Source organism: Aythya ferina (assembly GCF_964211825.1).
Source record: "Aythya ferina genome assembly, chromosome: W".
In the NCBI taxonomy this organism is placed as follows: domain Eukaryota; kingdom Metazoa; phylum Chordata; class Aves; order Anseriformes; family Anatidae; genus Aythya; species Aythya ferina.
In genome coordinates, this window is record NC_140313.1 from 7,755,240 (window position 1) to 7,782,748 (window position 27,509).

The following is a 27,509-nucleotide window of genomic DNA, read 5'->3' on the forward strand; positions in this document are numbered from 1 at the left end:
AACATCATACCGAATCGCTGGTGTCCACTTCTGCAGCAGCACTAACCATCAGTCAGGACCCCAAGGGTCAGAAAAAATGCTATCGGTGTGGAGACCCGAGCCACCTAGTCTCCGCATGTCCCTGGCGGGGACGAGGGGCGGCTCGCTCCCAGTCCCGCCCATTTTGTGTCCCAGATGTGGGAAAGGACGCCACTGGGCGAACCAACGCCGCACTAAATACAACGCGGAAGGGCAGCCTTTGCCGCCGCGGCGGGGAAACGGAAAGTGGAGAGCGGGGCGGGGCCGCGCGACGACACAAGCACCCCCGCCCCCCGGTCAAAGGAGGAACCTCCCACAAGGGAGGGCTCCAAACGTAATGATAACGCAGGGTCCAGCGCCACTTGCACCCCCGCTGTCACCTCCGGGCACCCGCCCGCTCCGCCGCCGGCTGCTGCGCTTCTCATTTTCGAGTGCCCGCCCGCCCGCACCGGGCGCTGCCATGTTCCGCCTGCTGCTGCGCCCGGGCCCACCGCCCCGCGGGCCCCCGCTCGCCGCAGCCCGCCGCCGCTGCTGCTCCCCCGCCACCCCCCTCCCTGGGCCGGCCTCCCCTCAGCCCGCCGGTCCCTCTGCTGGCGCTGCGGGCCGCCGCCGGCAGCTCGGCCAAGGGTGGATCCCCTGAAAAGGCAGCCACAGATCTCAGCAGTGAAAACAAGAAACTCAGTAAATCCTAGCAGCTGAAAAAAGTTTTCAAATAATATGGTGCTGTAGGGGTTTCATTCCGTGTTAGAATTTCATCAGTATCTCTAGGAATCTCCTACCTGGCCGTGTCAAGTGGTGTGGATATGACTGCAGTTCTCTTCAAACTTGGTTTCAGTGAATCATCGCTGCAGTTTAAAGGGGCTGCTGGTACAGGCACATTTCTGTTGGCATATGATATTCACAAATTGTTTGCTCCAATATGAATGAGCATTACTATAGTTTCTGTGCCATTTATTGTCCGATACTGCCAGAAGATTGCTTTCTTCAAACCTCCTACCCCAAATCCATGATAACTTACTATGTTTTTTTTTTTCCTCGCCCAACGTGGGGCTCAAGGAATTTAAGATAAGGATGATAGTTGAGAGAAATAACGGGCAAAACATGGACTGGTTGTTGTTTTTTTTTTATGAATGTAATAGTTGTGAAGAATTTAAGAAAGCAGCAATTGTGAAGAATATGTTTCATATTAGTGTGGTGAAGGGACAAGGGGTGAGGTGTGTGTAAATTGTCCACCTCGTTGGTGTTGTGATGATGTTATGTTTATTTTGGTGTGTGGAATTCTTTTTCTTTTTGATGTAAGTGAAGTTTGTGAAGATTGTGATAATGTGATAATTGTAAAGTATGAGTATATTGTGATTATTCTTAAATATGCTTTTCACAGAGGCGAGGGGTGGAATGTAGTGGGTTTATTTGGCAAGCTTTTGGTAGCAGCGGGCCATAGGGGTGGCTTCTGTGAGAAGAATCTAGAAGCTGCCCCATGTTAGGTAAGGGCCCCACTGCTGACCAGAGCCGAGCCAATAAGCGATATTGTTTGCGCCTCTGTGAGAGCATATTTAAGACAGGAAAACAAAACAAAACAAAACAACAACAAAAACAAACAAGAAAAAATCATGCTGCATTTCACAGCGGCTGGGAGAGTGAGAGGAGTGAGGAACAGCCTTGCAGGCGCCAAGGTCAGTGAAGGAGGGCAGAAGGTGCTCCAGGCGCTGGAGCAGAAGTCCCCTGCGGCCTGTGGTGAGGACCATTGTGAAGCGGGCTGTCCCCATGCAGCCCATGGAGTACCACGGTGGAGCAGGGTTCTGCGCTGCAGCCCTGCTGCCACGGTTACCACCGTGGACACCCTCTCAGCAAGAACCAGAGGGAGTGCCGGAGTGGATGTCTCCACAGTAACAGACGCCACATTGTGGGGTACTCACGTTCATAAAATTCCATTGAACATCAAAGGACCAATTGGGAATGACTGTAGTGTATTGCTGCTAGGACGATCAAATACAACTTTGACCGGATTGTTTGTTTTGCTGGGGATAATTGATGCCAACTATAATGGACAAATCCAAACCATGACTTGAACACTGTCTCCACCATTGTCAATACCAAAGGGAACTAGAATTGCTCAATTGATTCTTTTCCAAGCAGTAGTCTGCAGGAGTTGGTTCAAGAACAACTCCAACAAGGACATATTGTTCCAACAAACAGCCCATGGAATTCACCAGTGTTTGTCATCAAGAAGAAGAGCAGGAAATGGAGATTACTGCATGATTTGTGACAAATCAACACAGTGATCGAGGACATGGGCTCCTTGCAGCTAGGATTACCCTCACCTACAATGATACCCCGTATTTGGGACATCGTTGTTATGGACTTGAAAGACTGTTTTTTTCACAATTCCTTTGCATCCTGACGACACTCCTCATTTTGCCTTCTTGGTACCAAAGATCATTAGGAAGGAGCTTATGGACTGCTATCATTGGACTGTGCTACCACAAGGCATGAAAAACTCCCCAACCATGTGCCAAACCTATGTCGCAAAAGCTATCCAACCAGTATGCCAATTCTTTCCAGAGATTTACATATACCACTACATGGACGATATTCTACTAGCTGGACCATCTAGTGATAAAGTCCAAGAGGCACTGCCTGCCTTAAAGCGTTACAGACAGCAGGACTCCAAATTGCACCTGAAAAGGTGCAGACCCAAGCACCTTGGAAGTATCTGGGGTGGAATATTTTACAGCAGAACATTCAACCACAGCAGATATCCATTAATGAAGATGTTAAGACACTGAACGATGTACAGAAATTACTAGGCAATATAAACTGGATTAGACTACAAAGTGGGATAGCCAATTCGATATTGGCGCCTCTCTTTGAGTTATTAAAGGGAGACACTGATATTAATGCCCCAAAGCGATGGACTGAGGAGGCTCATAAAGCATTGCAAATGGTTAATGAAAGAATCTCAGCACAGCAATGCCATCGCCATAGTGAGAACCTCCCCCTTCAATTATATATTTGTAATCAGGAACAACAACCAGTGGCTATTATTGGGCAATGGGACCCCTCCCATAAGGACCCCTTAGTGGTCCTGGAATGTGTCTTTTTACCCCATCAACCCTCAAAAACTATTGCAACACAAGTGGAAATGTTCGCTGTCCTAATAAAGAAAGGACATGAGAGAATAGTTGAATTAGCGGGAGAAGAGCCCGATATGATTAGAATTCCCGTAGTAAAAGACTATTTCACCTGGTGCTTGCAGGATAGTTTAGAGCTCCAAATAGCATTGACGGGATTCGACGGACAGGTTGATACCCACCTCATAAAATGTTCTCCTTTTATAATAATATAAAAACTGAAGAGTGGCCATTGTGCCAACGGCAACCAGTGGATGGGCGGATGATGGTCTTTACAGATGAGTCCAGAAAAACAGGCAAAGCTGTAGTAACTTGGGAAGAAGGTGGAAAGTGGCAACACCAGATTGAGCGGATCCAAGGTTCCCCACAGATAGTTGAATTACATGCTATTACAATAGCTTTTAAGCACTGGCCAACAGTACCTTTGAATATTGTATCGGACTTGCAATATGCTGTAGGTGTCGCTCAGTGCACTGAGAGGACACATTTGAGACACATCCCAAAGGAAAACTGGTTTCTAAAATTTAAAGAGCTGTTATTTTTGGTAGAGCAGCGAGCACACCCATATTGTATTATTCACATGCGGAGCCACACCATGTATTTCTGCAGAGAGTAATGCACGTGCTGACCAGCTAACTAATATGACCCTGACTGCCCCTGTGCCTGAGGTGCTGGAGCAAGCACGGTTATCCCATGCCTTTTTCCATCAATCCGCCAAAGTCTTGGCGAAACAATTTGCTATATCAATCACTAACACCAAATTGATTGTCCAAACATGTCCTGACTGTCAACAACATGTTTCGACCCCGTCTTTAATGCTAAACCATAGAGGTCTATGGTCTTTACAGTTATGGCAAACCGACGTAATGCATATTCCACAATTTGGTCGCTTGAAATATGCTCACGTATCAGTAGATACTTTCTCTCATGCTATTTGGGCGACGGCTGCAGCAGGTGGAACTAATCGCCATGTCCAGGCTCACTTCTGTGTTGCTTTCACAATGCTGGCCATCCAAAAGGAAATAAAAACTGACAATGGCCCCGCCTATACTAGTCACTCCCTTCAAACCTTTTTTCAAACTTGGGGTATCCGACACATCACAGGCATTCCTCATTCCCCCACGGGTCAAACCATTGTTGAGCACACACATTGCACCTTGAAAGCACTGCTAAATAAACAAAAAGGGGGAGACACCCAGGAAACACCACAGAACAGGTTGGGAAAGGCACTTTACATAATGAATCACCTATCATTACCTTTTCCTCATGAAGAGGTACTGCCCATAGTAAAACATTACAGAAGTATGAATTCTGCGCTGTCACAGGTGCCACAATCAGAGCAGGCCTTAGTATTGGTAATAATTTGAAATACAGGCCTTTAGGAGTGACCCCAGCCTCTAATAACTTGGGGTCGAGGGTATGCTTGTGTCTCTTCAGGTCACGGACCAAGATGGGTACCAGCAAAGGTAGTAAGGCCATGGCTGGTCTCCTCACAATTGCTGCTGTCATCGGTTATTGCCAGCCCTGGGTCTCCATCCAACCATGCCACAACATCTGGGTCACTCTCGCCAACATGACAGGACAAGAAGCGATGTGCCTGTCCCAGGCTAATGCTAATGACCCGTTTACAACATGTTTGGTGGGGATCCCAGCAGATAACAAAGATTGGACTGTCTACTTGCTGCAAGCGCCCCTAGAGACGCAGGAATTAGATATCCTGGGATGTGTAACAGCAACAGCATGTGTAAGGTTTAATTCCTCGGGCAAAAACCAAACCATGAAACAAATTGTCAATGCCTCAGTTGCTCACAATGCATCTCTTTGGTGTAATTATACAAAACTATAATAGCATCATTCCTTGCGCCAGGACCTGCTCTGCTCGGCTGTGGGATCGACTGTGGAGCAGACGCCCCTAGGTGCACCCCAAGCATTTTCCTCGGAGGGGTCTCCTCTCTCAGCCGCTCACCGTGGGAGTAGACAAGGACCTCCTGAAGCCGCGGACAAGTTATTTTAAGTGATATTTTCTTGTGGTATGAATGAGAAGTGCAAGAGGCCACTTTGCGTAATTGTGATTGTGCTGTGTGAGTGAGACGCAGCATCACTGCGAAGCAACATCCCTAGCGCTTAGTGGCCTGTTGACTGATGTAGAGTCTAGCAGGCACGCTACTTTACAATTGTAATTCTGCTTGTGATTTTTACCCTGTTGCTTATTGTACCTTGCTTATTGCAATGTCTGTGGTGCTTGACAGAAAAATCTACAGAAAGCATTTGGTTGGTTGAAAATAAAAGGGGGAATTGTGGGAAAGGAATTTGCAGGTGGCTTTGTGCTGTTTCACACGTCCCTGAATTACAGATAATGAGGAAATAAGCGGTAGAAACAAAAACTTGAGCAAGGTTGAGATAAATTAACTTGGCTACAATGTTAAAGATGAGCTTTGCGTAGTGGCCAATTGCTGGCTGGCTTGAGGCGCATGTTTGAGGGTCTCTAACTAATTGTATGACAGATTTGGGCGCGTGGACAGCACATGGGGTTATGGGGAAAGTATATGTAGTGGAGAAAAAAAGGGCAATAAAGGCCTTCTGTTCAAGAGCCATCAGGAGTCTGTGTCCTTCATCTCTTCACTTTGCTTTTTTGTTTTGTTTTGTTTTGTTTTTTTCACCTTGTGTGGTTAAATGATGGGTATATTACTATTTGGTTTGCTTTTCAGCACAGAGAGGCCTGCATAATGTCATAGGCACATAAGAAAGCTGTATTACACTCTAAGCTTAGATTTATCTAGGGGCTTAAAAAAAGATAAGAACCTCTCTACGAGATCCTGCCTCCTACATGGTGGGAGGCGTTCTTAGTATTTCATTCACCGGTTTTCTGTTTCCTCTTCCCCACAACTGACCAGATAGCTGTCACACCTGCAACCCAAACCTGGCTTTTCAGAGCAAGCAAAGTTGTAACACAATGCAACAGTCCATAACCACAAGTCTTTTCTCTGCTGCAACCTCAAACCTAGACACAACGTGTAGGGGAGAAGGGGAAATCTGTGATATTTCCCATAAGGTTATGCACCCCTCTACCTTGCAGGGGAAGGAAGTCACGCCGCATTACTCAACTGTTGTCTCACTTGACTTGTGCCTATTCTATCATGTGCTCAAGCACATTACTACAATTAACATCTTCTATATGAAAGATTTTTATAGATCAACAGGAAGTGGGAGACATTTGCGGAGCTTGGGTACTGATAAGCAAGATCAAGACATCTAAGATTAACTCATGAAAAGGCAGGAACCCTCGAGTAGCATCTCAGAACATACCTACTTCTGTTGCACATGTTACCAACCACCTCACCATTTCCCGCCGTCGCCAATTCAGTGTTGACAGTGTCATCCGCATCACCTTTTAAAATGACACAAACAAAATACAAATTAATCCTAATGCAAAACCATGGCAATATACCAAGAATTAGGGATTTAAGTTACTCAGATACACTGGGGTTCAAAATGGCAGCCTCTTGCCCTCTCCATTCTCTGCTACCTCTTGTCAGCTGATACATAAAAAAGATTTGAAAAATACTGCTCAGCTATGTTTAGCTATCATATTCCAGCTGTAGGTCCTTCTTACAAAGACTTTGTTTCATTGGGAAAAAAAAAAACACAAAAACAACAAAAAAAAACACAAAGCAAAACAAAACAAAAAACAACAAAGCAAAACCTTACCAATGATTCAAATTAAATTATATTGTGCCTCCTCCCTCTATGATGGGAGCTTTTAAAGTGAAAACATGTCTACTCTTGTTAGGCAAACTAACCCATCCAATTTTTTCCCTACATCTGCATCTCTTTTCATTGACTTCAACAATACAGACTGTCTGTTTATTCTACAGTGATATATATACAATTCCAGATATATCCAGATATTATTTAAATGCCTATAGTGATGACTTCTCTATCTAAACAGAGACCCTGCAAAGAAGCTCCATCATAAAAACATCAGAAACCCAGAAAAAGGATTTTTTAAAGCTTTGATTTTAGTGCCCATATTTTATATCACTTGCAGTTATTGCCTATGTTGTTTAACCAAATCTGGGCAAATATGTTTATTCAGAAAAAAAAAAAAAAAAAAAAAAAAAAAAAAAAAAAAAAACCTGCACAGAAATTGCATGGAAAGCTGGAAAGCTTGCTTCAGTATTTGGACAGACTCCACAGATATCTAGGTAAAGAAAGCAAGTAGTCTTCCCTTTACAATATTGGTGATCCTACCATGGCATTACTACTTGTAGCAGTGAAATAAAAAGCATAATAGGTCAAACATAAAGCTCTCAGTGATGAACTATACTTATTAAAGACGTAAAATGCACTCACAAAACAGATTGTAGACAGCAGCACTTGTAAGAGGGTTTTCAACTCATATGCCCTCCCAATTCTAAGAAGACTTCAAAGTGGCATGTAGCTCTCTGTCATACCAGCTACTCCTGCCACCTCCTTTAGTTCTAAGTTGTATATAGGATAATTAAGAAGATGGAAAAACTACTGAGCATGAATAAACAGACAACCTTTAAGAAGTGTAGTTATAAATAACCACTAGTGATTTCACACTGGCCTCCAAGTATTCCCACCTTGGGAGCTTGGTGACTAGTTATTACAGGATAAGAAATTTGCTGCCTTTGTTGGCCTCAAATGTTGTGGTATCAGGTTGACTAAACAATAATTTAACTGCTAGACCAGAGAATAGTGTTTTGAAAGAAAGCAAATTGATCTGTAAGGAGCAACTCAACATATTTTTAAATATGAAAACATGGCTAGCGCAGAGCATAGGAAAAGCCTTTGCTTGAAGTCTTTCTGGAAGAAAAATGGGATGCCCCATTCCTGGCGGTGTTCAAGACCAGGTTGGATAAGGCCCTGGGCAACCTGATCTAGTGGGTGGCGTCCCTGCCCATGGCAGGGGGGTTAGAACTAGATGATCTTTGAGGTCCCTTTCCACCCCAGCCATTCTATGATTCTATGAAAAACAGGCATCCCTAAGTCAAAATTCTTCAGAATGCAATTATCTATCCTGTTCTCTCCATCAAAGTGAAGGAGTCTAGGTGACTTCCTTTACTGATGTACACAAAATTGAAGGCTAACATTCTTCCAATATCCAAGATGAATTTTCAGATTCCCCCAACTAGAGTGAACCTAAGAGAAAGTACAGGTTTATGGACTAAGTTCTGCTACTGATGGGGGAGGGAAGCTTAAAAAAAAAAAAAAAAGGTATGAATGATGACTTCTCTGAAGACCTTTGCTGATGACTTTCCTCCCTGTGGTGATCTGTAAAAGGACCAAGTCACAACAGCCTTCAGCAAGCATAGTGGACATAACAATAACTCCAATGTAGACAGTCCTAACTTGAGAGCAAAACAGAATGCCATATCTAGTTCCTTGACCTGGAAAAGTTTCTTGACTTGAAGAATCTGGTCCTTTCTATTTGATTAAACTGACAGACTGAGAACACTAAGAGAGGAGCCCTTTACTGATGATTAAACAAACAAACAAACAAACAAAACAACACAAGGATTTCAAATAAAACGTATCCATGTCTTGATTAAGGAGGAACTGAAGTTAATTTATACCATAACCCATGTAGCCATAGAAGTATTTCACTTCTGCTCAATACATTTTGGAGATACTTCTTAAAAAGAGTTTCAGATCTGTCCAAGACCTATCCAAGATCTGTGCTATCAGTTGAAGAGAGCTTCTCAACAGGTCAATAAGTCTGAAAATGTCGAGACCCCTGTGAATGATGTAGCTTATCTGAAAGCCAAGGTCTCTCCACTGGGAATAAACCTGACTTTGTCCTGATGGATTTTTATAAGAGTTTCTTAATCTAGAAGAATAGAAGCTCTCTCTACCCATAAGAGATACAAGAAATGGCCAACCATTAGATCCCACAGCAATGCAAAACCTCTTTGGCATACATGTTGGAAGAAGGTTTATTTATCTATTTACAGGTTTTCATGGAAAGGACACCAAATATGCATTGTGTTCACCTGCACTGTTTTGCTCAGAAGTTCTGCCAGCAGTACCTGTTTGCATTCATGCAGTGATACTTGCATTGGCATAACATATAATAGACAAATGGACGAATAAGAAGGCCCTCCTGCACCTGCAGATCTTATAGCATCTGTGCCAGTAAGGTTCTGAAGAACAGAATACACCTGAGATGTTCCATGCCCATTTGGCCATGTTGATGACCTCTTTCCACAGCTAATTTAAATGCCTTCCCTCTGCTGAGTCACAAAACATTCACTGGTATCAGAAATAGGGAGAAAGAACCCAGGAGTCCATATATTACTCCCAAATCTAGAACAATATAAGAGGCTTTTCTGCCATAGAAATCCCAGTTGTGAAATTGTTGAGAATTTTTGTTGTTGAAATTGTCTTGAGACAGAAGAGTAGACAATTTCTACATCAGTTTACTCCAAACCCTGGATTTAGGAGATACAAGTTCATGATATTTCTTTCACTAGATCTCACTGAAGACATTCTGATGACATCATCAACACCACAGGGGTATCCATGAATACAGTGACTTCCAAAGCGTACTGCTAGCACTGAATGATGCTTGATGAATGCTTGAGGTAACTCACAGGTCAAAGTTCTTTCTCTCTCAATTAAGCATTTAAGGCAGAAACATGCCAAGACGTGAAAAAAAAGAAGCAGATTTCCACAGCAACCTTAAGGATAAGAAAGGCTAACAAAACATACAGATCTCAGCTTTCTGATTAAAGAATTTAGCTTCTAAAAGTCTAGTAGTAAATGGTTTCCTGATCTTTGCATGTTTTTTTCTGAAAAAACTCCCTGAAGAGGGATGAAGAGGTTTATTTTTGTTGAAATTAAGTGTATAAACTCTAAGATTCCTCAGTGTAAGGCAATATTACTTCAGATACCTAAAACTTAGCTGTCTCCTTTTAGCTTGTAAAGTCTCTCCTAAGAGCCTTAAAAGTGATCTGAAGCTCTTATACACCTCAGACCATCTGATGCAGATGACCATCTCAAAGCATGTGGAGTGCAGGATTTGATGAAGTGCATGCTGCTGTTAGCATAGTCTGCCTTAGAAACAAGATATTATGGTTAACTTTGTGTTTCTCTAGTAATTCAGCAAGCACCAAATCTCCTTTGGGTAAAAAGGAAAAGGAAAGATGGGAGGAATAGTAAGAAGACCCTCAAGGCCATGCAAAAAATCTAGCACATTTCTGGCCAGAAGGATAATTTGCTCTCTGGCCACCCCTACATATACTCCTGGAGCTATTGAATTGGTCTTCTGTCACTCCTGAACACAAGAATGCCCTGCAGCCACCCACTTCCAGCTCTTTCCACCCAAATAGCACAAAAGGGCTGAGAAGACCCTTGCTCTGTGTTTACCAGTCAACTGAGCTTTACATCAGCAAACAGAATCTAAAAACTGAGCCCAAGATGGTATGTCCCTCAGTGACTTAAAGAACTGTACCCATCAACACAGGGTCAAATTCCTGTCTTCTGCTGTAGTAATAATGAACAAGGGAAATACCTGAAGGCCCAACTCCAGAGAAACTTTCAGAAGAGTGATGTCTGGCAAGCTTTCCATGAGTGTTGCTATTTTAAATGCATCCTGGGCAAGTTTGAAGATGTGTGATGAGGAGTGGATATTTTTCTGGATGGATTGTAACACTGTTTCCAGCCTCCTAACATCACCTACAAAATGTAAACAGAATCAACAAAACAGAACAAGCTCCCAAAATATCCAGAGATACATTATAATTGAGCAGGCCATTGATGCAGCAATAATATGATGTTTCAGTCCTACACATTTTGTTTTTATAAGCTTTCCATAACTAAATCACATGAACAAAAGATATAAGGCAGCACAAACTCCTCTAGTGTCTGATGGTGTTAGTGCAGTACATGCCAAAAAGTCATCCTGTTTTGTGAATTTTAGAAGTGATTTGTCCACTCCTGAGTCTTGCAGTCTACATAGTGTGTCAGAAGAACAAAAAGTTGTCTCATCATACTCAAATCAAGCCTATCTGGCTACCATCTAGCTAGCTTAACTACTTTGATAGAAGATTAAGTGACAGGTTTGTCAGTTCAGTGTGTTCCCATTTCAAGCTCCTGTCAGATTATAATTTGGATTCCTAAACACAAGTTTTAAAATCTGTCTACTCCTTGTAATATTAAAAGCATAAATTTATGTGAATACGAAACTGACTGCACTGTACCTTTGGCTGCTGTTAGCATGGTTGATGCCAGCTCACACTGCTGGGATTCGATGTGACTTAGGGTGAACCAGCGGGGATACCGGTTTGGAACAACTGATGCAATGTGATGCGGGCGAGACATGTCTCCTGAAGGAGCCATAGATTCCATTACTAGCAACCTGAAATAAGGAGGAAATCCTTTTTCATTAAATCATTATTGCATTAGGTTACTCATGAGCAAAACCGAAGCCGCAAGAACACTTGACCTTGTTTATGAAATGTGCCTTTTTGAATATAGAAAGATATTGGAAAATCACTTCTTTTCTTGGGGAATCTGAAAAGACCAATTCCCAAACTCGTTTAAATCAGCAGGCATCTGCAGGAATTCACAGGACAATTAAGCCATCCATTATCCAAGGCAGCTGAGACTTTCTGCATCATCCATAGATCTGAAACTTTTTTCCCTGCCTTTTTTCATTCTTTGAACCACAGAGCTCAGGAAGGAAAATGGAGTAGTTCTCCATCATATTGAGACCATGTAAATATTTCCCCATATTACTGCATGCTCAACTTCAACTTCCTTCACTTGAAAATTATTAGCAAAGTATGGGAGATGCATTTTCAAGAAGTCATTTGGATTTTGATCTTACAATAAATTCATACAAATCGAAAAGGGCATTTTACTGTTCATCCATGAACTACTTTTTAAAGTCCTTAAAATCTAGCCTACCAACATTGTATAATGTACCTTAATTTAGTGTTAGTGTCCCAAACAGCAGTGACAGAGGAAGTTGCCTTAAAAGTTACTTTTCAGACTCCATTCTCTAATCCTGAAGCAAAAATTTGAGTGTGTCAATCTACAACAGTCTTATCCACCAAGGAGTATTCACACTTAGAAAACCCAAATTATTGTGTTTGTTGTTGACTACTAAGAATAGAAGTGATGGCCAGTAACAGAGACTCAACTGATTGACCTTCTTCTACCCAAAACCAATACAATAGATACAAGATAAATGCCAACAGGAAAAGTAAGAGTGGCTGAACAAAAATAGGCACTCACAACCCTCTAGCAAGTTACAGTTCAAAAAAGTGAAGACTTATCTGCTTGTATGCTCCTATATTGAAGGCTTCCTAATGATTCACTCCTGTAACATGCTGTCGTGGTTCCGCTCGAGTGGGCAGCCGAGCTCCACCACAGCCGCTCTCTCACTCCCCCTCCTCAAAGAGGAATGGGGAGAAAATATGTGAAAAGGGGGTCAAGGGTTGAGATAAGGATGAGAAAATCACGCAATAATTATTGTAACGGGCAAAACAGACTCAGCATAAGAAGATAGTAAGATTTATTGCCTATTACTAACAAGCGAGAGAAGTGAGAAACAAAGGAAAAAGCAAACCAAAAGCACCTTCCCCCCCATCCACCCTCTTCCACCTCCTCCCCCCGAGCGGCGCAGGGGAACGGGGGAATGGGGGTTATGGTCAGTCTACAGCACTTCTTCTCTGCCGCTCCTTCTCGGTCACTCTCGTCCCCTGTGCTGTGGGGTCCCACCCACGGGATGCAGTCCTTGATGAACTGATCCGGCGTGGGCTTCCCACAGGCAGCAGCTCATCCAGAACTGCTCCAGATATGGGTCCGTACCACGGGGTCCATCCCTCAGGAGAAAACTGCTCCAACCTGGCTCCCCTACGGGCAGCAGCTCCTGCCAGGTCACCTGCTCCTGTGTGGGCTCCTCTCCACGGGCTACAGGTCCGGCCCGGAATCTGCTCCGGCAGGGGTCTTCCACAGGCGGCAGCCTCCGTGGTCTCCTCCACGGGCTGCAGCATGGAACCCTGCTCCACCGTGGTACTCCATGGGCTGCAGGGGGACATCCTGCTTCACCATGGTCCTCACCACAGGCCGCAGGGGACTTCTGCTCCGGCGCCTGGAGCACCTCTCCCCCTCCCTCTACACTGACCTTGGCACCTGCAAGGCTGTTCACTCACTCCCGGCTGCTGTCTGGCGCAGCGTTTTTTTTTCCCTGTCTTAAATATGCTCTCACAGAGGTGCAAAACAACATTGCTTATTGGCTCAGCTCTGGAAAACAATGGGGCCCTTCCCAAACATGGGGCAGCTTCTAGATCTTTCTCACAGAAACCACCCCTATGGCTCCCTGCTACCAAAACCTTGCCACGTAAACCCACTACACATGCCAACTACCCCTTGTCTGTGTCCTCTTTCTTGATATCTGATAAAGAAACCATGAACGTATTTATGTGTGCTTGCACATGATTTGAACCTCAGTAAAGCGTCATCCACAGACAATTTCTTGAAGTTCTGAACTACTTCATAATGACTAGCTGATACCTCCATTCTGGAACACCCATCTCTATTGTGAAGTATTTTAGAGACAAAAAGAAAACACCCTTATGGAGTAAGATGCAGAAAAGCAACAGTTCAGAGATCCTACTTAAGGATATACAACAGTTCATATGGACACAGCCAGGCAAGGTCTAAATTAACTACCTCAAACACTAGTGCAAGTGAATCATAGATGTGTGTGACTTCTCAGAGTTTTCTGAATGCTATTTTGACTCTCTCAGCTGGACCAACTATAAAATGACCAGCAGCTTGGCTAGTTTACTTCTACAGGTACTGTAGTTTAAGTTATATCTTCAGAACAGATACATTTGTAAGCTATTCTTTTTCATCTATACATACTCTATATAATTATTTCTCAAATATAATATCTAACATTCTCTTAGTACATGTACACAACTTACTCCAAACTGACACTTGATCAAATTGTTCAGTCACATCATTTTATGGATCAGTACATAGTTTAGGACTCTGTTGCATTACGGAGTGTAGTCAATTAACCGTTATGGGTTCAGTCAGGTTCAGGGTACTGAACTATCACATTTACGGATTCACTAATAATGTAGCACACTCTCACTCTAGTTGTGTTCGATGAGAACTATCATGGCGAGGAACAATGCAATTAAGTGCAATCTATTACACCAACAGTTACACAGGTTCTTTGGATTGCCGGCAATAAATTCACTGTCTGCAAAAGCAAGCTAGCATGCATAAAATGCACAGGTACACAGTCTGGCTATTGACGCATTAAAAAGGCACAAAGACTAGAGATTTCTAAGTTTCCTGGGGAGGCACTTGATATAACCAGAAGTCACGGTGGTGTCTTCCTCCCTCACTGGGACATTTTTGGGTAAGATTTGAACACTTGGTTATACCAGTAAGACTGATGATTCTGAACATCAATTGATTTCTTTGAGACCTTTAGTTAAAACTGAGACCACTGTTGATGATGAAGATGAAATCCTCACTACTGTGCGAACAATCCCATGGTCACCAGCAGAGTTGATAAGAATACAGGAGAAGTTCTCAAGGCAGTCAGGAGACTCGGAAGTCGAGTATGTGTGGCGAGTTTCTCTTGAAGGAGGAGACCAAATTACGTTGAATGAGGAAGAAGCAAGAGGTTTTGGGGGACCAGGAGTATTTTTAACTACCACACCAGGAGACCATAATTACTCTATAACTGAACGAGCTGTATACTGGGCAGGGGATATAGATCCCCAGGAGAGAGGGGAACCACTGGAAATTAGAGCCACAAACTATTCTGACCTGGCTGTAGCAGTACAGAAAGCAGCCTGCATTCAGGCGATATGTGAAAGATATGAATTCAGGAAATCCCCGCTGTTACCTCCTATCAACCCAGCTCAATTAACCCCTCTTATCTGTGGCCTACAAGATTTAGATATTAGTTCATTCAGTACTAAGCCCCCAGATCACTCCCGGTGAGTTTGCCAAATCCATACTGAAAACCCCAGATACCCAAATTCAAAGAGAGATTGAAACTTAATAAGGAACGGGGTGAGTTGTGGTGTAAGGCCCTAGCTTTGGGTGCACCCTGACCATTCTTGTGTTGTGCCTCTACGGAGGACCTCTACATTAGTCTGATCTCTGGGTAAGAAAAATATTCCAGCTGGGAAGAATTGCCTAACCAGAAAACCCCCGACCCATAAGGAAAGTGCACCTTCTGCACCGAGCCTAATTGACGAGGAGGAAGCTCAGCAAAAAAAAACTATCCCTGGGAAGGCAGTGAGCCACCCTGCTCGGCAGGTATTAGCAATTCAATGGCTCTCTAATGAACACTCTGGCCCCATTCCTGTTGGACCCTGAAAAATATTGGTAAACTTTCTCATTGACACCAGGGCCCAAATGTTGTTAATTACACGAGACAGCACAAACCCTGGGCATAAGACCTGGTCGACGCAGGGTTAAATTCACGGGAATCAACAGTGTGGAAAAACAATGCCCCACCACAAAAATTTCACTCTGGCTGCCAGAGGAACAGAAATTAACCAGGGTAGAAGTATTAGTTGTTGCTGCATATACTAATATTTTAGGATTTGACATACTGCATGGGCAAATGTGGAAAATCCCAGATGGGACTGTGTGGAGTTTCATGACATATCAAGTGGATTCAGGCACAGTGAGACTGAGTCTGTTACAAACATCCATATCCTTCCCCCCTGCTAAAATCACTAATGTTTGGCAACATCCGTCGCCAGCAGCAGCACTTATGGGGATTGACGGTGTGGTAACAGAATTGGAAGAAAGAGGCATTATTAAAAGGACTCATTCACTCATTAAGGGCTATTGTTATGGGGGGTTCCCTCCTAAAAGGGACAGAGGGACCGATATGCCGACCGGACCCAACCCGCAGAGAAGTCTGTTGCCTCCCTGGGGCTCGGGTGAGAGACTTTGCCAAGAAAGTCAAGCGCCTGGTACGGCCCACTGACTACTACCCGCTACTGGTCTTTCAGGCTGGTAGCGATGAAGTAGCAACGAGAAGTCCGAAGGTGATCAAAAGAGACTTTAGGGATTTGGGGCGACTACTTAGAGGATCAGGGGCACAGGTGGTGTTTGCCTCTGTCCTTCCGATAGGGGGGATCGAACCTGAAAGGCGTGCTGTTCACATAAACTCGTGGCTTCGAGACTGGTGTGACCGGCAGAATTTCGGTTTCTTTGATCACGGGAAGGTCTATGCTACACCGGGCCTGATGGCACCGGATGGGATGCGCCTCTCTCGGAGAGGGGTAAGGATCTTTGGTCAGGAGTTGGCAGGGCTGATAGATAGGGCTTTAAACTAGAGTCGAAGGGGGAAGGGGCTAAAACCAGGCACGCCGGTGAAGACCTAAGGGATGGTACGCTAGAATCAGAGGGGCTGTGTGCCAGTGAGGTCCTTCGGTCAGATCCACAAGGTGCTGAGTGTATGGAGACGCACTTGAAGTGCTTTTACACGAATGCACGCAGTATGAGGAATAAAATGGATGAGCTAGAAGTCCTGGCCCAGTCCCGCAACTACGACATCATCGGCATAAGCGAAACCTGGTGGGATGAGTCCTGTGACTGGGGTGTTGCGATAGATGGTTACAGGCTCTTCAGGAGGGACAGGCAGGGTAGGCGAGGTGGTGGGGTGGCGATGTATGTGAAGCAGGGGCTGGACTGTGTGGAACTTCAGGTTGGCGATGGCAAAGTTGAGAGCCTCTGGGTAAGGATCAAGGGACGAACGAATAAAGGGGATGTCGTTGTGGGAGTCTATTACAGACCGCCTGGCCAGGACGATAGCGCCGATAAATTATTCTTTGCAGAACTAAGAGAGGCCTCGAGATTAACTCCCCTTGTCCTTATGGGGGACTTCAACTTGCCGGACGTTAACTGGGAGTGCCACACGGCTGACACGAGCAAGTCCAGGAGGTTCATGAAGCACCTAGATGATAACTTCTTGGTGCAGGTGCTAACGGAGCCAACTAGGGAAGGTGCCCTCCTAGACCTGTTGCTAGAAAACAGAGAGGGTCTGGTGGGAGATGTGGTGATTGGTGGCCGCCTCGGTCATAGCGACCATGAAGTGGTTGAGTTCAAAATTTATGGTGACAGAAGGAAAAGTGCCACCAAAACCTCATCCCTAGATATGGGGAAAGCGGACTTCAGGCTGCTCAGGGAACTAGTCAGCAAGGTCCCCTGGGAAACTGCTCTTGAAGGCCTCGATGTCCACCAGTGCTGGTCACTCTTTAAGCGATGCCTCCTAGAAGCACAAGATAAGGCAATTCCAAAATATCGCAAGTCAGGCAGGCGGGGCAGGAGGCCGGCGTGGCTGACCAGGAACGTTCTAATGGAGATTAGGCGGAAACAGAGAGTGTTTCGCTACTGGAAGGAGGGCCAGGTGTCATGGAAAGAATACAGGGATGCTGTTCGTGTTTGTAGGGAGAAAGTTCGAGTGGCCAAAGCACAGCTAGAGTTGAAGCTGGCTGTGTCTGTGAGAGAAAATAAAAAGGGTTTTTTTAGATATGTGAATGGAAAAAGGAGAACTAAAGAATACATAGGGCCGCTCCTTGATAGGGAAGGTCTCCTCACAGACAATGACATAGGCAAAGCATAGACGCTTACTGCCTTCTTTGCCTCTGTCTTCAATGCCGATGATGGGCTTCGGGACCCAGGGTGCCCTGAGCTGGAGGACTGGGACGGTGGGGATGACAAACTCCCAACTGACCCTGAACGTGTGTGGGATTTGCTACTCCACCTGGATCCCTACAAGTCCATGGGTCCGGATGGGATTCATCCCCGGGTGCTGAAAGAGCTGGCGGACGTCATCGCGGAACCTCTTTCAATTATTTTTCAACGATCCTGGGAATTTGGAGAGGTCCCGGTAGACTGGAAGCTGGCAAATGTTGTGCCGATTTTCAAGAAGGGTCAGAAAGAAGACCCTAGCAATTACAGGCCTGTCAGTCTCACGTCAGTGCCTGGTAAAATCATGGAGAAGTTGGTTCTCGAACTTATTGAGGCGCACCTGGGGGACAAAGCAGTCATTGGTCCCAGCCAGCATGGGTTTGTGAAGGGTAGGTCCTGCCTAACTAACCTGATTTCCTTTTATGATAAGATCACCCGTATGGTGGACCAAGGGAAACCAGCTGATGTGATTTTTTTGGACTTCAGCAAGGCTTTTGACACGGTTTCCCATAGGATCCTACTGGACAAAATGTCCACCATACAGCTAAATAAAAACATCATACGATGGGTGAGCAATTGGCTAACGGGCAGGGCCCAAAGGGTTATGGTAAATGGGGCTGCGTCAGGCTGGTGGGCGGTCACCAGTGGGGTCCCTCAAGGCTCCATTTTAGGGCCGGTACTTTTCAATATTTTTATAAACGATCTGGATGTAGGAATAGAAGGTATTTTGAGCAAGTTTGCTGATGACACCAAACTTGGAGGAGTTGTGGACTCAAATGAGGGTGTAAAGGCCTTGCAGAGGGATCTGGACAGGTTGGAGAGCTGGGCGATCACCAACCGCATGAAGTTCAATAAGAGCAAGTGCCGGGTCCTGCACCTGGGACGGGGAAACCCTGGCTGCACGTACAGACTGGGCGATGAGACGCTGGAGAGCAGCCTAGAAGAGAGGGATCTGGGGGTCGTGGTAGACAGCAAGTTGAATATGAGCCAGCAGTGTGCCCTGGCAGCCAGGAGGGCCAACCGTGTCCTGGGGTGCATCAAGCACGGCATCGCTAGTAGGTCAAGGGAGGTGATTGTCCCGCTCTACTCTGCGCTGGTGCGGCCTCACCTCGAGTACTGTGTGCAGTTCTGGGCACCACAGTATAAAAAGGACATGAAACTGTTGGAGAGTGTCCAGAGGAGGGCTTCGAAGATGGTGAAAGGCCTTGAGGGGAAGACGTACGAAGAACGGCTGAGGTCACTGGGCCTGTTCAGCCTGGAGAAGAGGAGGCTGAGGGGAGACCTCATCACAGTCTACAACTTCCTCGTAAGGGGGTGTCGAGAGGCAGGAGACCTTTTCTCCATTAACACTAGTGACAGGACCCGCGGGAACAGGGTTAAGCTGAGGCAGGGGAAATTTAGGCTTGATGTCAGGAGGGGGTTCTTCACAGAGAGGGTGGTTGCACACTGGAACAGGCTCCCCAGGGAAGTGGTCACTGCACCGAGCCTGTCTGAATTTAAGAAGAGATTGGACTGTGCACTTAGTCACATGCTCTGAACTTTTGGGTAGACCTGTGCGGTGTCAAGAGTTGGACTTGATGATCCTTAAGGGTCCCTTCCAACTCAGGATATTCTATGATTCTATGATTCTACCTTACAATTCACCGGTGTGGCCCATAAAGAAACCAACCGGGCAACAGCGTTTTACAGTGGATTACAGACAGTTGAATGCTAACACTGCACCTTTGACTGCCGCAGTTCCAAACATGGCAGAATGGCAGAGATACTGAAAGCCTTCTGTGCGTCAACCAATACAATCACCCCAAATGTTTATTATATACGAGAAGAACATCCTACAGGATTTTATACTGGACAACCTGTGCTGGTGAAAATGCCTCAGATTGGAACAGCAGCAATGGTGTTAACTACCCCCAAAAATCCCTACACTTGGGAAGTCAAAGATTTTTATCTCACCCTTTTTCTAACCCTGATGGTTGAATACAACTGAGCATATATTCTTTCCTTTTGTGTTCACAGGAATCGTGACTGAACTGCTTTTGGACAGCTGGAGAATCACAAATCAGCAGTTTGGATTGATAATTCTATGCTTTACCCTGACCTTAATGCAATCCCTTTTGGTTCATAGCCAAAAAGACCCAAAATGGCCGTGGTCCCAAGTCCAAGTTAAATACGCTGGATTATGGGAACACGTGCTATCAGGGAAAACTTAAACTTAGCTACTGTGGTTGTACATGGAGCTGAGGTGTTTCATTGTGACATCTCATAATGACCCTTGGAACCATGCATTGTCACAGTATAGTGCAAGTGGTGCAAGTGTTGGAACACTGCAAAATATAAATTACCTAAATCTCTCTACTTTAGTTTATAATGGAAAAAAAAAAAAAAAAAAAAAAAAAGATATTTTCAAAAGATGAATGGAGTTGGAATGATTCACTTTGAATGACTGAACTTCAAGCCACTTCAGGCCAGACAAATCAGTTGCCAAATAACTAATGGGTCTACTTACAATAGGCTGACTGAAATTAAGACAATTTATGCTGATTCTTCCAGACCACAAAATTATAGTACCGGTTGTAGCAAAATAACTGAACCAAATTCTATTTGCTGGCACAATTTTACTTTCACCAAATGTCCTGGTTTCAGTTAGAACAGAGTTAATTTTCTTCCTAGTAGCTGGTAGAATGCTATGTTTTTTGCTTAGGATGAGAAGAGTGCTGATAACACCCCGATGTTTTAATTGTTGCAGAGCAGTACTTATACTAAGCCAAGGACATCTCAGCTTCTTGCTCTGTCCTGCCAACAGGCAGGCTGGGGGTGCAGTAAGAGCTGGGAGGGGACAGACCCAGGACAGGTGACCCAAACTAGCCAAAGGGGTATTCCATACCATCTGACGTCATGCTAAACAATATATAGGGGTGGCTAGCCGGGGGGAGGGGGCCGGACTGCTCGGGGTTAGGCTGGGCATCGGTCAGCGGGTGGTGAGCAATTGCATTGTGCATCACTTGTTTGTACATATTAGTAGTAGTACTATTATCATCATTGTATTATTATTATTATTATTATTATTATTGTTATTATTATTTTCCTGTCTTATTAAACTGTCTTTATCTCAACTCATGGGCTTCACTTTCCATTTCTCTCCCCTGTCCCAGAGAGGGAGGGGGGAGGGTGAGCGAACGGCTGCGTGGTGTTTAGCTGCTGGCCGGGTTTAAACCACGACACCAAACCTATAATTGTGTACTGTCTTTGGGGTTACAGAGGCACTGAATTGCTATTCAAATTTATAATTGGTACAGTGACATCCACGTCGATTGTAAAGGACAAGAAGCTTCTGCTCCCACAGATATTTGAAAATGTACCAACTCGGACACTCCCATTGGTCTAACTCCTTCCATCTTCAACAACCAGAAAATGAGAAGCAATATGCCCTGTTCATTGATGGGTCCTGTCGTATTGTGGGAAAGCATCGGAGATGGAAGGCTGCTGTATGGAGTCCTACACAACGAGTTGCAGAAGCTGCTGAGGGAGAAGGTGAATTGAGTCAATTTGCAGGAGTGAAAGCCATTCAGCTGGATTTAGATATTGCTGAACGAAAAAAGTGACCAGTTCTCTATCTCTACACTGATTCATGGATGGTAACAAATGCCCTGTGGGGGTGATTACAGCAATGGAAGCAGAGCAACTGGCAGTACAGGGGCAAACCCATCTGGGCCGCTGCATTGTGGCAAGATATTGCTGCTCGGGTAGAGAACCTGGTTGTAAAGGTACGCCACGTAGATGCTCATGTGCCCAAGAATCAGGCTGCTGAAGAACATCAAAACAACCAGCAGGTGGATCAAGCTGCTAAGATTGAAGTGGCTCAGGTGGACCTGGACTGGCAACATTGATTAAGGAGGTATTGGGGAGGCATTGGGGAGGCAAGGACAATCCCCAGACATGGACTGTATATCTCGAAACAAGACACTGGAACTCATGACAAGTGATGCACAATTGCTCACCACCCGCTGACCGATGCCCAGCCTAACCCTGAGCAGTCCGGCCCCCTCCCCCTGGCTAGCCACCCCTATGTATTGTTTAGCCTGACATCAGATGGTATTAGCCTGACATCAGATGGTATGGAATACCCCTTTGGCTAGTTCGGGTCACCTGTCCTGGGTCTGTCCCCTCCCAGCTCTTACTGCACCCCCAGCCTGCCTGTTGGCAGGACAGAGCAAGAAGCTGAGGTGTCCTTGGCTTGGTATGGGCACTGCTCTTTAACAATTAAAACATCAGGGTGTTATCAGCACTCTTCTCATCCTAAGCCAAAACACAGCATTCCACCAGCTACTAGGAAGAAAATTAACTCTGTTCTAACTGAAACCAGGACAAGGTGTAACCGAAAAGGCTTATTTTTGTGAACCTTTGAAGTACAAGTTAGGGAAACAATGGGGCATACACAGATTTTTATATATGCCTAGCTCCTCATGGGCACTCTTAGGTAGAGATTTATTAGAGCAAGTAGGAGCAGAAATTGTCTTTGAAAAAGGGAAAATGGAATTAAGTATAGGAGAAGAACAACTAACAAATGTGTTAAGCTTGGCACTAATACAAACTGGCCCTAAAAGTGAAATACCTTTAGAGATCACAGATCAAGTATGTCCAGGAGTTTGGGCTACTGAAACCCCTGAAAGAGGTAAAAATGTGACCTTAATAATTATTAAATTAAAGCCAGGAGAGAAACCCGTTAAGGTTAAGTAATATCCTTTGAGGATAGAAGATAGGAAAGGAATTAAAGAGATAATAAATTTTTACAGTATGGATTATTGATTGAATGCGAATCAGAATACAATACACCCATATCGCCAATTAAAAAGGCAGATGAAAAAGCTATAGGCTAGTTCAGGATTTGAGGGCCATAAATAAAATCACTGAGGATATACATCCAGTAATGGCAAACCCTTATACTTTGCTGACTAAATTAAAGAATAGTCAAGTCTGGTTTACCGTACTGGATTTAAAAGACGCCTTCTTCTGCCTAGGCTTAGCCACAGAAAGCCAAAACCTATTTGCCTTTGAATGGGAAAATCCCGATTCAGGCAGAAAGACGCAGCTTACGTGGACATTACTACCTCAAGGATTCAAGAATAGCCCCACTATTTTTGGAAACCAATTAGCAAGGGAACTCGAAACATGGATGCCTCCGGACACTGAAGGTGCTTTGTTACAATATGTAGATGATCTCTTAATAGCTACTGAGACTAAAGGGAGTTGTATTCAATGGACTATAAGTCGTCTTAATTTTCTGGGTTTAAATGGATATCAAGTCTCTTGACAGAAAGTCCAGCTGGCTCAACAAAGTGTGACCTATCTGGGATTTGAAATTTCGGAAGGACAACGAGAACTAGGAACTGAACATAAGGAAGTCGTTTGCCAGACTCCAGAACCTCAAATGGTAAAGGAGCTACAAACCTTTTTAGGAATGACAGGTTGGTGTCGCCTTTGGATTTATAATTATGGACTATTGGTAAAGCCTCTATGTGAATTGATAAAGATTAACCAGTCAAAGTTAGTCTGGACTGGAGAAGCACAAAAAGTCTTTAAACAACTTAAACAAGAATTGATGATTTTGAAATATCAAGCAATATTGGTAGAACAGGACAACGTGGAAATTGTGATAACTAATATTGTGAATCTAGCCTCTTTTCTTAGTGATGCTCCGGCACAACCTGTGATTCACGATTGTTTAGAAACTATAGAGACTGTGTATTCCAGCCGACCAGACCTTAAGGAGGAGCCCATGGAAGATGCGGAAGAAACTTGGTTCACGGATGGGAGCAGTTTTGTTATGCAAAGACAACATAAAGCTGGATATGCTATAACAACTACTCAGCAGGTAATCGAGTCTAAGCCTTTACCCCCTGGAACATCAGCTCAAAAGGCGGAGATAGTTGCTCTCACGAGAGCATTGGAACTGGCAGCAGGAAAAAGGGTAAATATTTGGACAGATTCTAAATATACATTTGGCGTGGTACATGCTCATGGAGCAATTTGGAAAGAACATGGATTGCTGACCGCTCAGTGAAAACACAAAGTATGCTGAAGAAATTTTAAAATTGTTAGAGGCTGTAAAACAACCAGAAAAGGTAGCTATCATGCATTGTCAGGGACACCAAAAGGGGAACACCGATTTTGAAATTGGAAATCGATTGGCAGAGGCTAAGCAGGCAGCTGAAATAACTGAGGTGAAGGCATTGTCTTTGATACCAGACGGTAAAATCCAAACTATATCCAAATTATACAAAAGAAGACTTAAAATTAATTGAAGATTTGAAAGGTAAAATGAAGCCAGATGGATGAGTATATTTAAAAGATAACCACATAGTAATAGCCTCTAGTTTGACATGGCCCATAGTTCTTACAGAACACAATAAAACGCACTGGGGAGCTGGCACACTGCATAAGAGCCTGAGTCAGACATTAGTGGGACGATATGATAAAACAAGTAACTCAACAATGTAGCATTTGCTTACACAATAACCCCAATACCAAGAATAGAATAAAATTTGGAATAATCGGTAAAGGAAATTATTCGGGGCAACAGTGGCAAATTGATTTTTCAGAACTCCCTAGAAAAGGGGGGTATCATTATTACTGGTTCTGACTGACACGTTTTCAGGAAGGCCTGAAGCCTTTCCCTGTCGAACAAACAAAGCAAGAGAAGTGGTTAAAGTCTTGTTAAATGAAATAATACCATGCTTTGGGATTCTAGTAGCAATGTCTTCTGATAGAGGTTCACATTTTTCACACCTCAGGCCATCAAGGCAGGGATGTAACATGCAGATGTGCTTGTGATCAAGGGGTGGACCTGAGCATGGACACTATTGCACAGGTTATTCATGATTGTGAAACATGTGGTGCAATCAAGCAAGCCAAACGGTCAAAGCCTCTTTGGTATGGAGGACGACAGCTGAAATATAAATATGGAGAGGCCTGGCAGATTGATTCCATCACACTCCCTCAAATCCGCAACGGCAAGCGCCATGTACTTACAATGGTGGAAGCAACCACCGGATGGCTGGAAACATATCCACTGCCCGGAACACTATTCTGGGCCTTGAAAATCAAGTCCTATGGCTACATGGCACCCCAGAAAGAATAGAGTCAGGCAATGGGACTCATTTCCGAAACAACCTTATAGACACTTGGGCCAAAGAACATGGTATTGAGTGAGTGTATCACATCCCCTATCATGCACCAGCCTCCGGGAAAGTTGAGCGATACAATGGACTGTTAAAGACTACGCTGAAAGCAATGGGTGCTGGGACATTCAAGCATTGGGATACGCATTTGGCAAAGGCCACCTGGTTAGTCAATACTAGGGGATCTGCTAACCGAGCTGGACCTGCCCAATCAAACCTGTTACGTACTGTAGAAGAGGATAAAGTTCCTGTAGTGCATGTAAGAAACATGCTGGGTAAAACAGTCTGGGCTACCCCTGCCTCAGGAAAAGGCAAACCCATTCCTGGGATTGCTTTTGCTCAGGGACCTGGACGTACTTGGTGGGTAATGCAAAAGAAAGGGGAGGTCCGGTGTGTACCTCAGGGGGATTTAATACTGGGTGAGAACAGCTCATGAGGTGAATTGTATTATTTGAATTACTATATAATTCTGTATGTCATCACTACCATGATTGCTATATACCATAGATGAAAAATGGTGATTAAATAGAATGTCTTGGAAAGGGTGGAACCTGAGCATGACATAAATGGTATGGAATAAGGGGTGGATATATGTCCTGGTTTCAATTAGGATAGAGTTAATTTTCCTCCTAGTAGCTGGTAGGGTGCTATGTTTTGGATTAGGATGAGAAGAGTGCTGATAACATGCTGATGTTTTAATTGTTGCAGAGCAGTGCTTACACCAAGTCAAGGACTTTTCAGTTTCTTGCTCTGTCCTGTCAGCAGGTAGGCTAGGGGTGCAGCAGGAGCTGGGAGGGGACAGACCCATGACAGCTGACCCAAACTAGCCAAAGGGGTATTCCATACCGTCTGACGTCATGCTAAACAATATATAGGGGTGGCTAGCTGGGGTGGGGGGGCCAGCTGCTCGGGGATAGGATGGGCATCGGTCAGCGGATGGTGAGCAATTGCATTGTGCATCACTTGTTTGTACACATTATTATTATTATTATTATTGTTGTTGTTGTTGTTATTGTCATTGTCATTATTATTATTATTATTATTATTATTATTATCATTATCATTATCATTATCATTATTATTATTATCCTGTCTTAATAAACTGTCTTTATCTCAACCCACCGGCTTCACTTTCCGGTTTCTCTCCCCCGTCCCAGAGAGGGAGAGGGGAGGGTGAACGATCAGATGTGTGGTGTTTAGCTGCCGGCCAGGTTAAACCACAACAGGGAGAAGGAGGAACTTTACCCACTGAAAGTATACTACATGATCTGCTGCCTATGCCTATTGGAATGAACCTTATCCTGGTGAAGAATTTACTGTTACATGAAGATCTGAAACAGTTTATGAAACAAGTTTGAGAAAATGGATGAAAGACTTTGATTACTGTCCATCATGATATAGAAAAATACATCGAGTGACGCAAAGAATAAAGAAACATGATAAACACTGTTGGTGGGACACATTGTTTGGATGGTTGTCAACTGCCATGGGAATCTTCAACAAGATGCTTCACCCTGTTGTTGTTTTGTTAATACTCACTGTATTATGCTTTATGCTAACAATTAGTTTGTATGTTAAACTCTGGACTATAATGAAACGTTTACTATCCCTACACGATATGCATGCACTCGATAATCCTCGTCCCAAGAATGTATGTGATATACCTGACACATTCCAGATGTCATGAAGCTTGAGTGACTATAGTCACGGGGTGGGTTATGCAGAGTAATTGCCTAAAGTGACTAGGAAAATTAAACTAATATTCACATTTTAAAGAAAACATACAGAATTGAAGAGGCTTTCAGGGTGGAGTGTAGCTGCATTACCTAAGTGTCCCCTAGGCTTCCAACCTTAGATGCTATTGCACTAGGGGAACCTGGTGTGCTGACTCTAAGGAACAGTATGGAGCATAGAGCAGAGTGGAGACATCACGGCTAGGCTCTGTGACCAGGTGGGGACTCGATTGTTCTTGTGCACACCGAGAGCAATAAGCTGCACATTTGCTACCCTGAGCCAATGACCTGTCATGTTTTTGACAAAATGCTCTATTCTAGTGAACTTTTGCTCATTATAATATCATCATAATACCAAAACACACCTCCATCCCAAAAGCTACCTGCCTCCAAGGTGCGACCAGCCCTCACTGAGCACGTGCTGTGAATTTCTCAGAGCCTATACCTTTAAACAAAAGCGAGAAAACATTTTACCAATTATAACCAAGATATGCATGACTAGAGTCACTCAAGCTCAAGGTAGAAAATAATATAAATTGGCTAAAGAGAGAGGGGATGTTAGGGAAGATACCATCACGAAGGATACCTTCTGACTTCTGGGATCATTCAATGATCTGAGCCTCTCCCCCTCCGCCTCCTCCCCCCATTGGGATTCCGTGGGGTAAGTTTCGAATGCTTGGTTATATCAGGTGTGTACCTGCGTGTTTCATGCATGCTAGCTTGCTTTTGCAGACAGT

General features: G+C 44.3%; 1 protein-coding gene and 1 pseudogene across 5 annotated transcripts in view; one reads left to right on the plus strand and one right to left on the minus strand.

The window, feature by feature from the left end:
* The window catches only part of LOC311426260 (zinc finger SWIM domain-containing protein 6-like), a 269,097-nt gene that overhangs the window by 42,633 nt on the left and 198,955 nt on the right, over positions 1-27,509 (minus strand). For all 4 annotated transcript variants that reach the window (XM_084502493.1, XM_084502492.1, XM_084502491.1 and 1 more), the window contains exons 11-13: positions 11,375-11,532; positions 10,687-10,850; positions 6,456-6,537 (exon numbers count right to left, since the gene is read on the minus strand). In XM_084502493.1, the coding sequence (XP_084358619.1) occupies positions 6,456-6,537; positions 10,687-10,850; positions 11,375-11,532 (404 nt within the window). The remainder of the gene's footprint in view (positions 1-6,455; positions 6,538-10,686; positions 10,851-11,374; positions 11,533-27,509) is intronic.
* On the plus strand, positions 479-1,028 carry LOC311426337 (protein FAM210B, mitochondrial-like; annotated as a pseudogene). Its single transcript has one exon. The product of its transcript is annotated as a protein FAM210B, mitochondrial-like (transcript).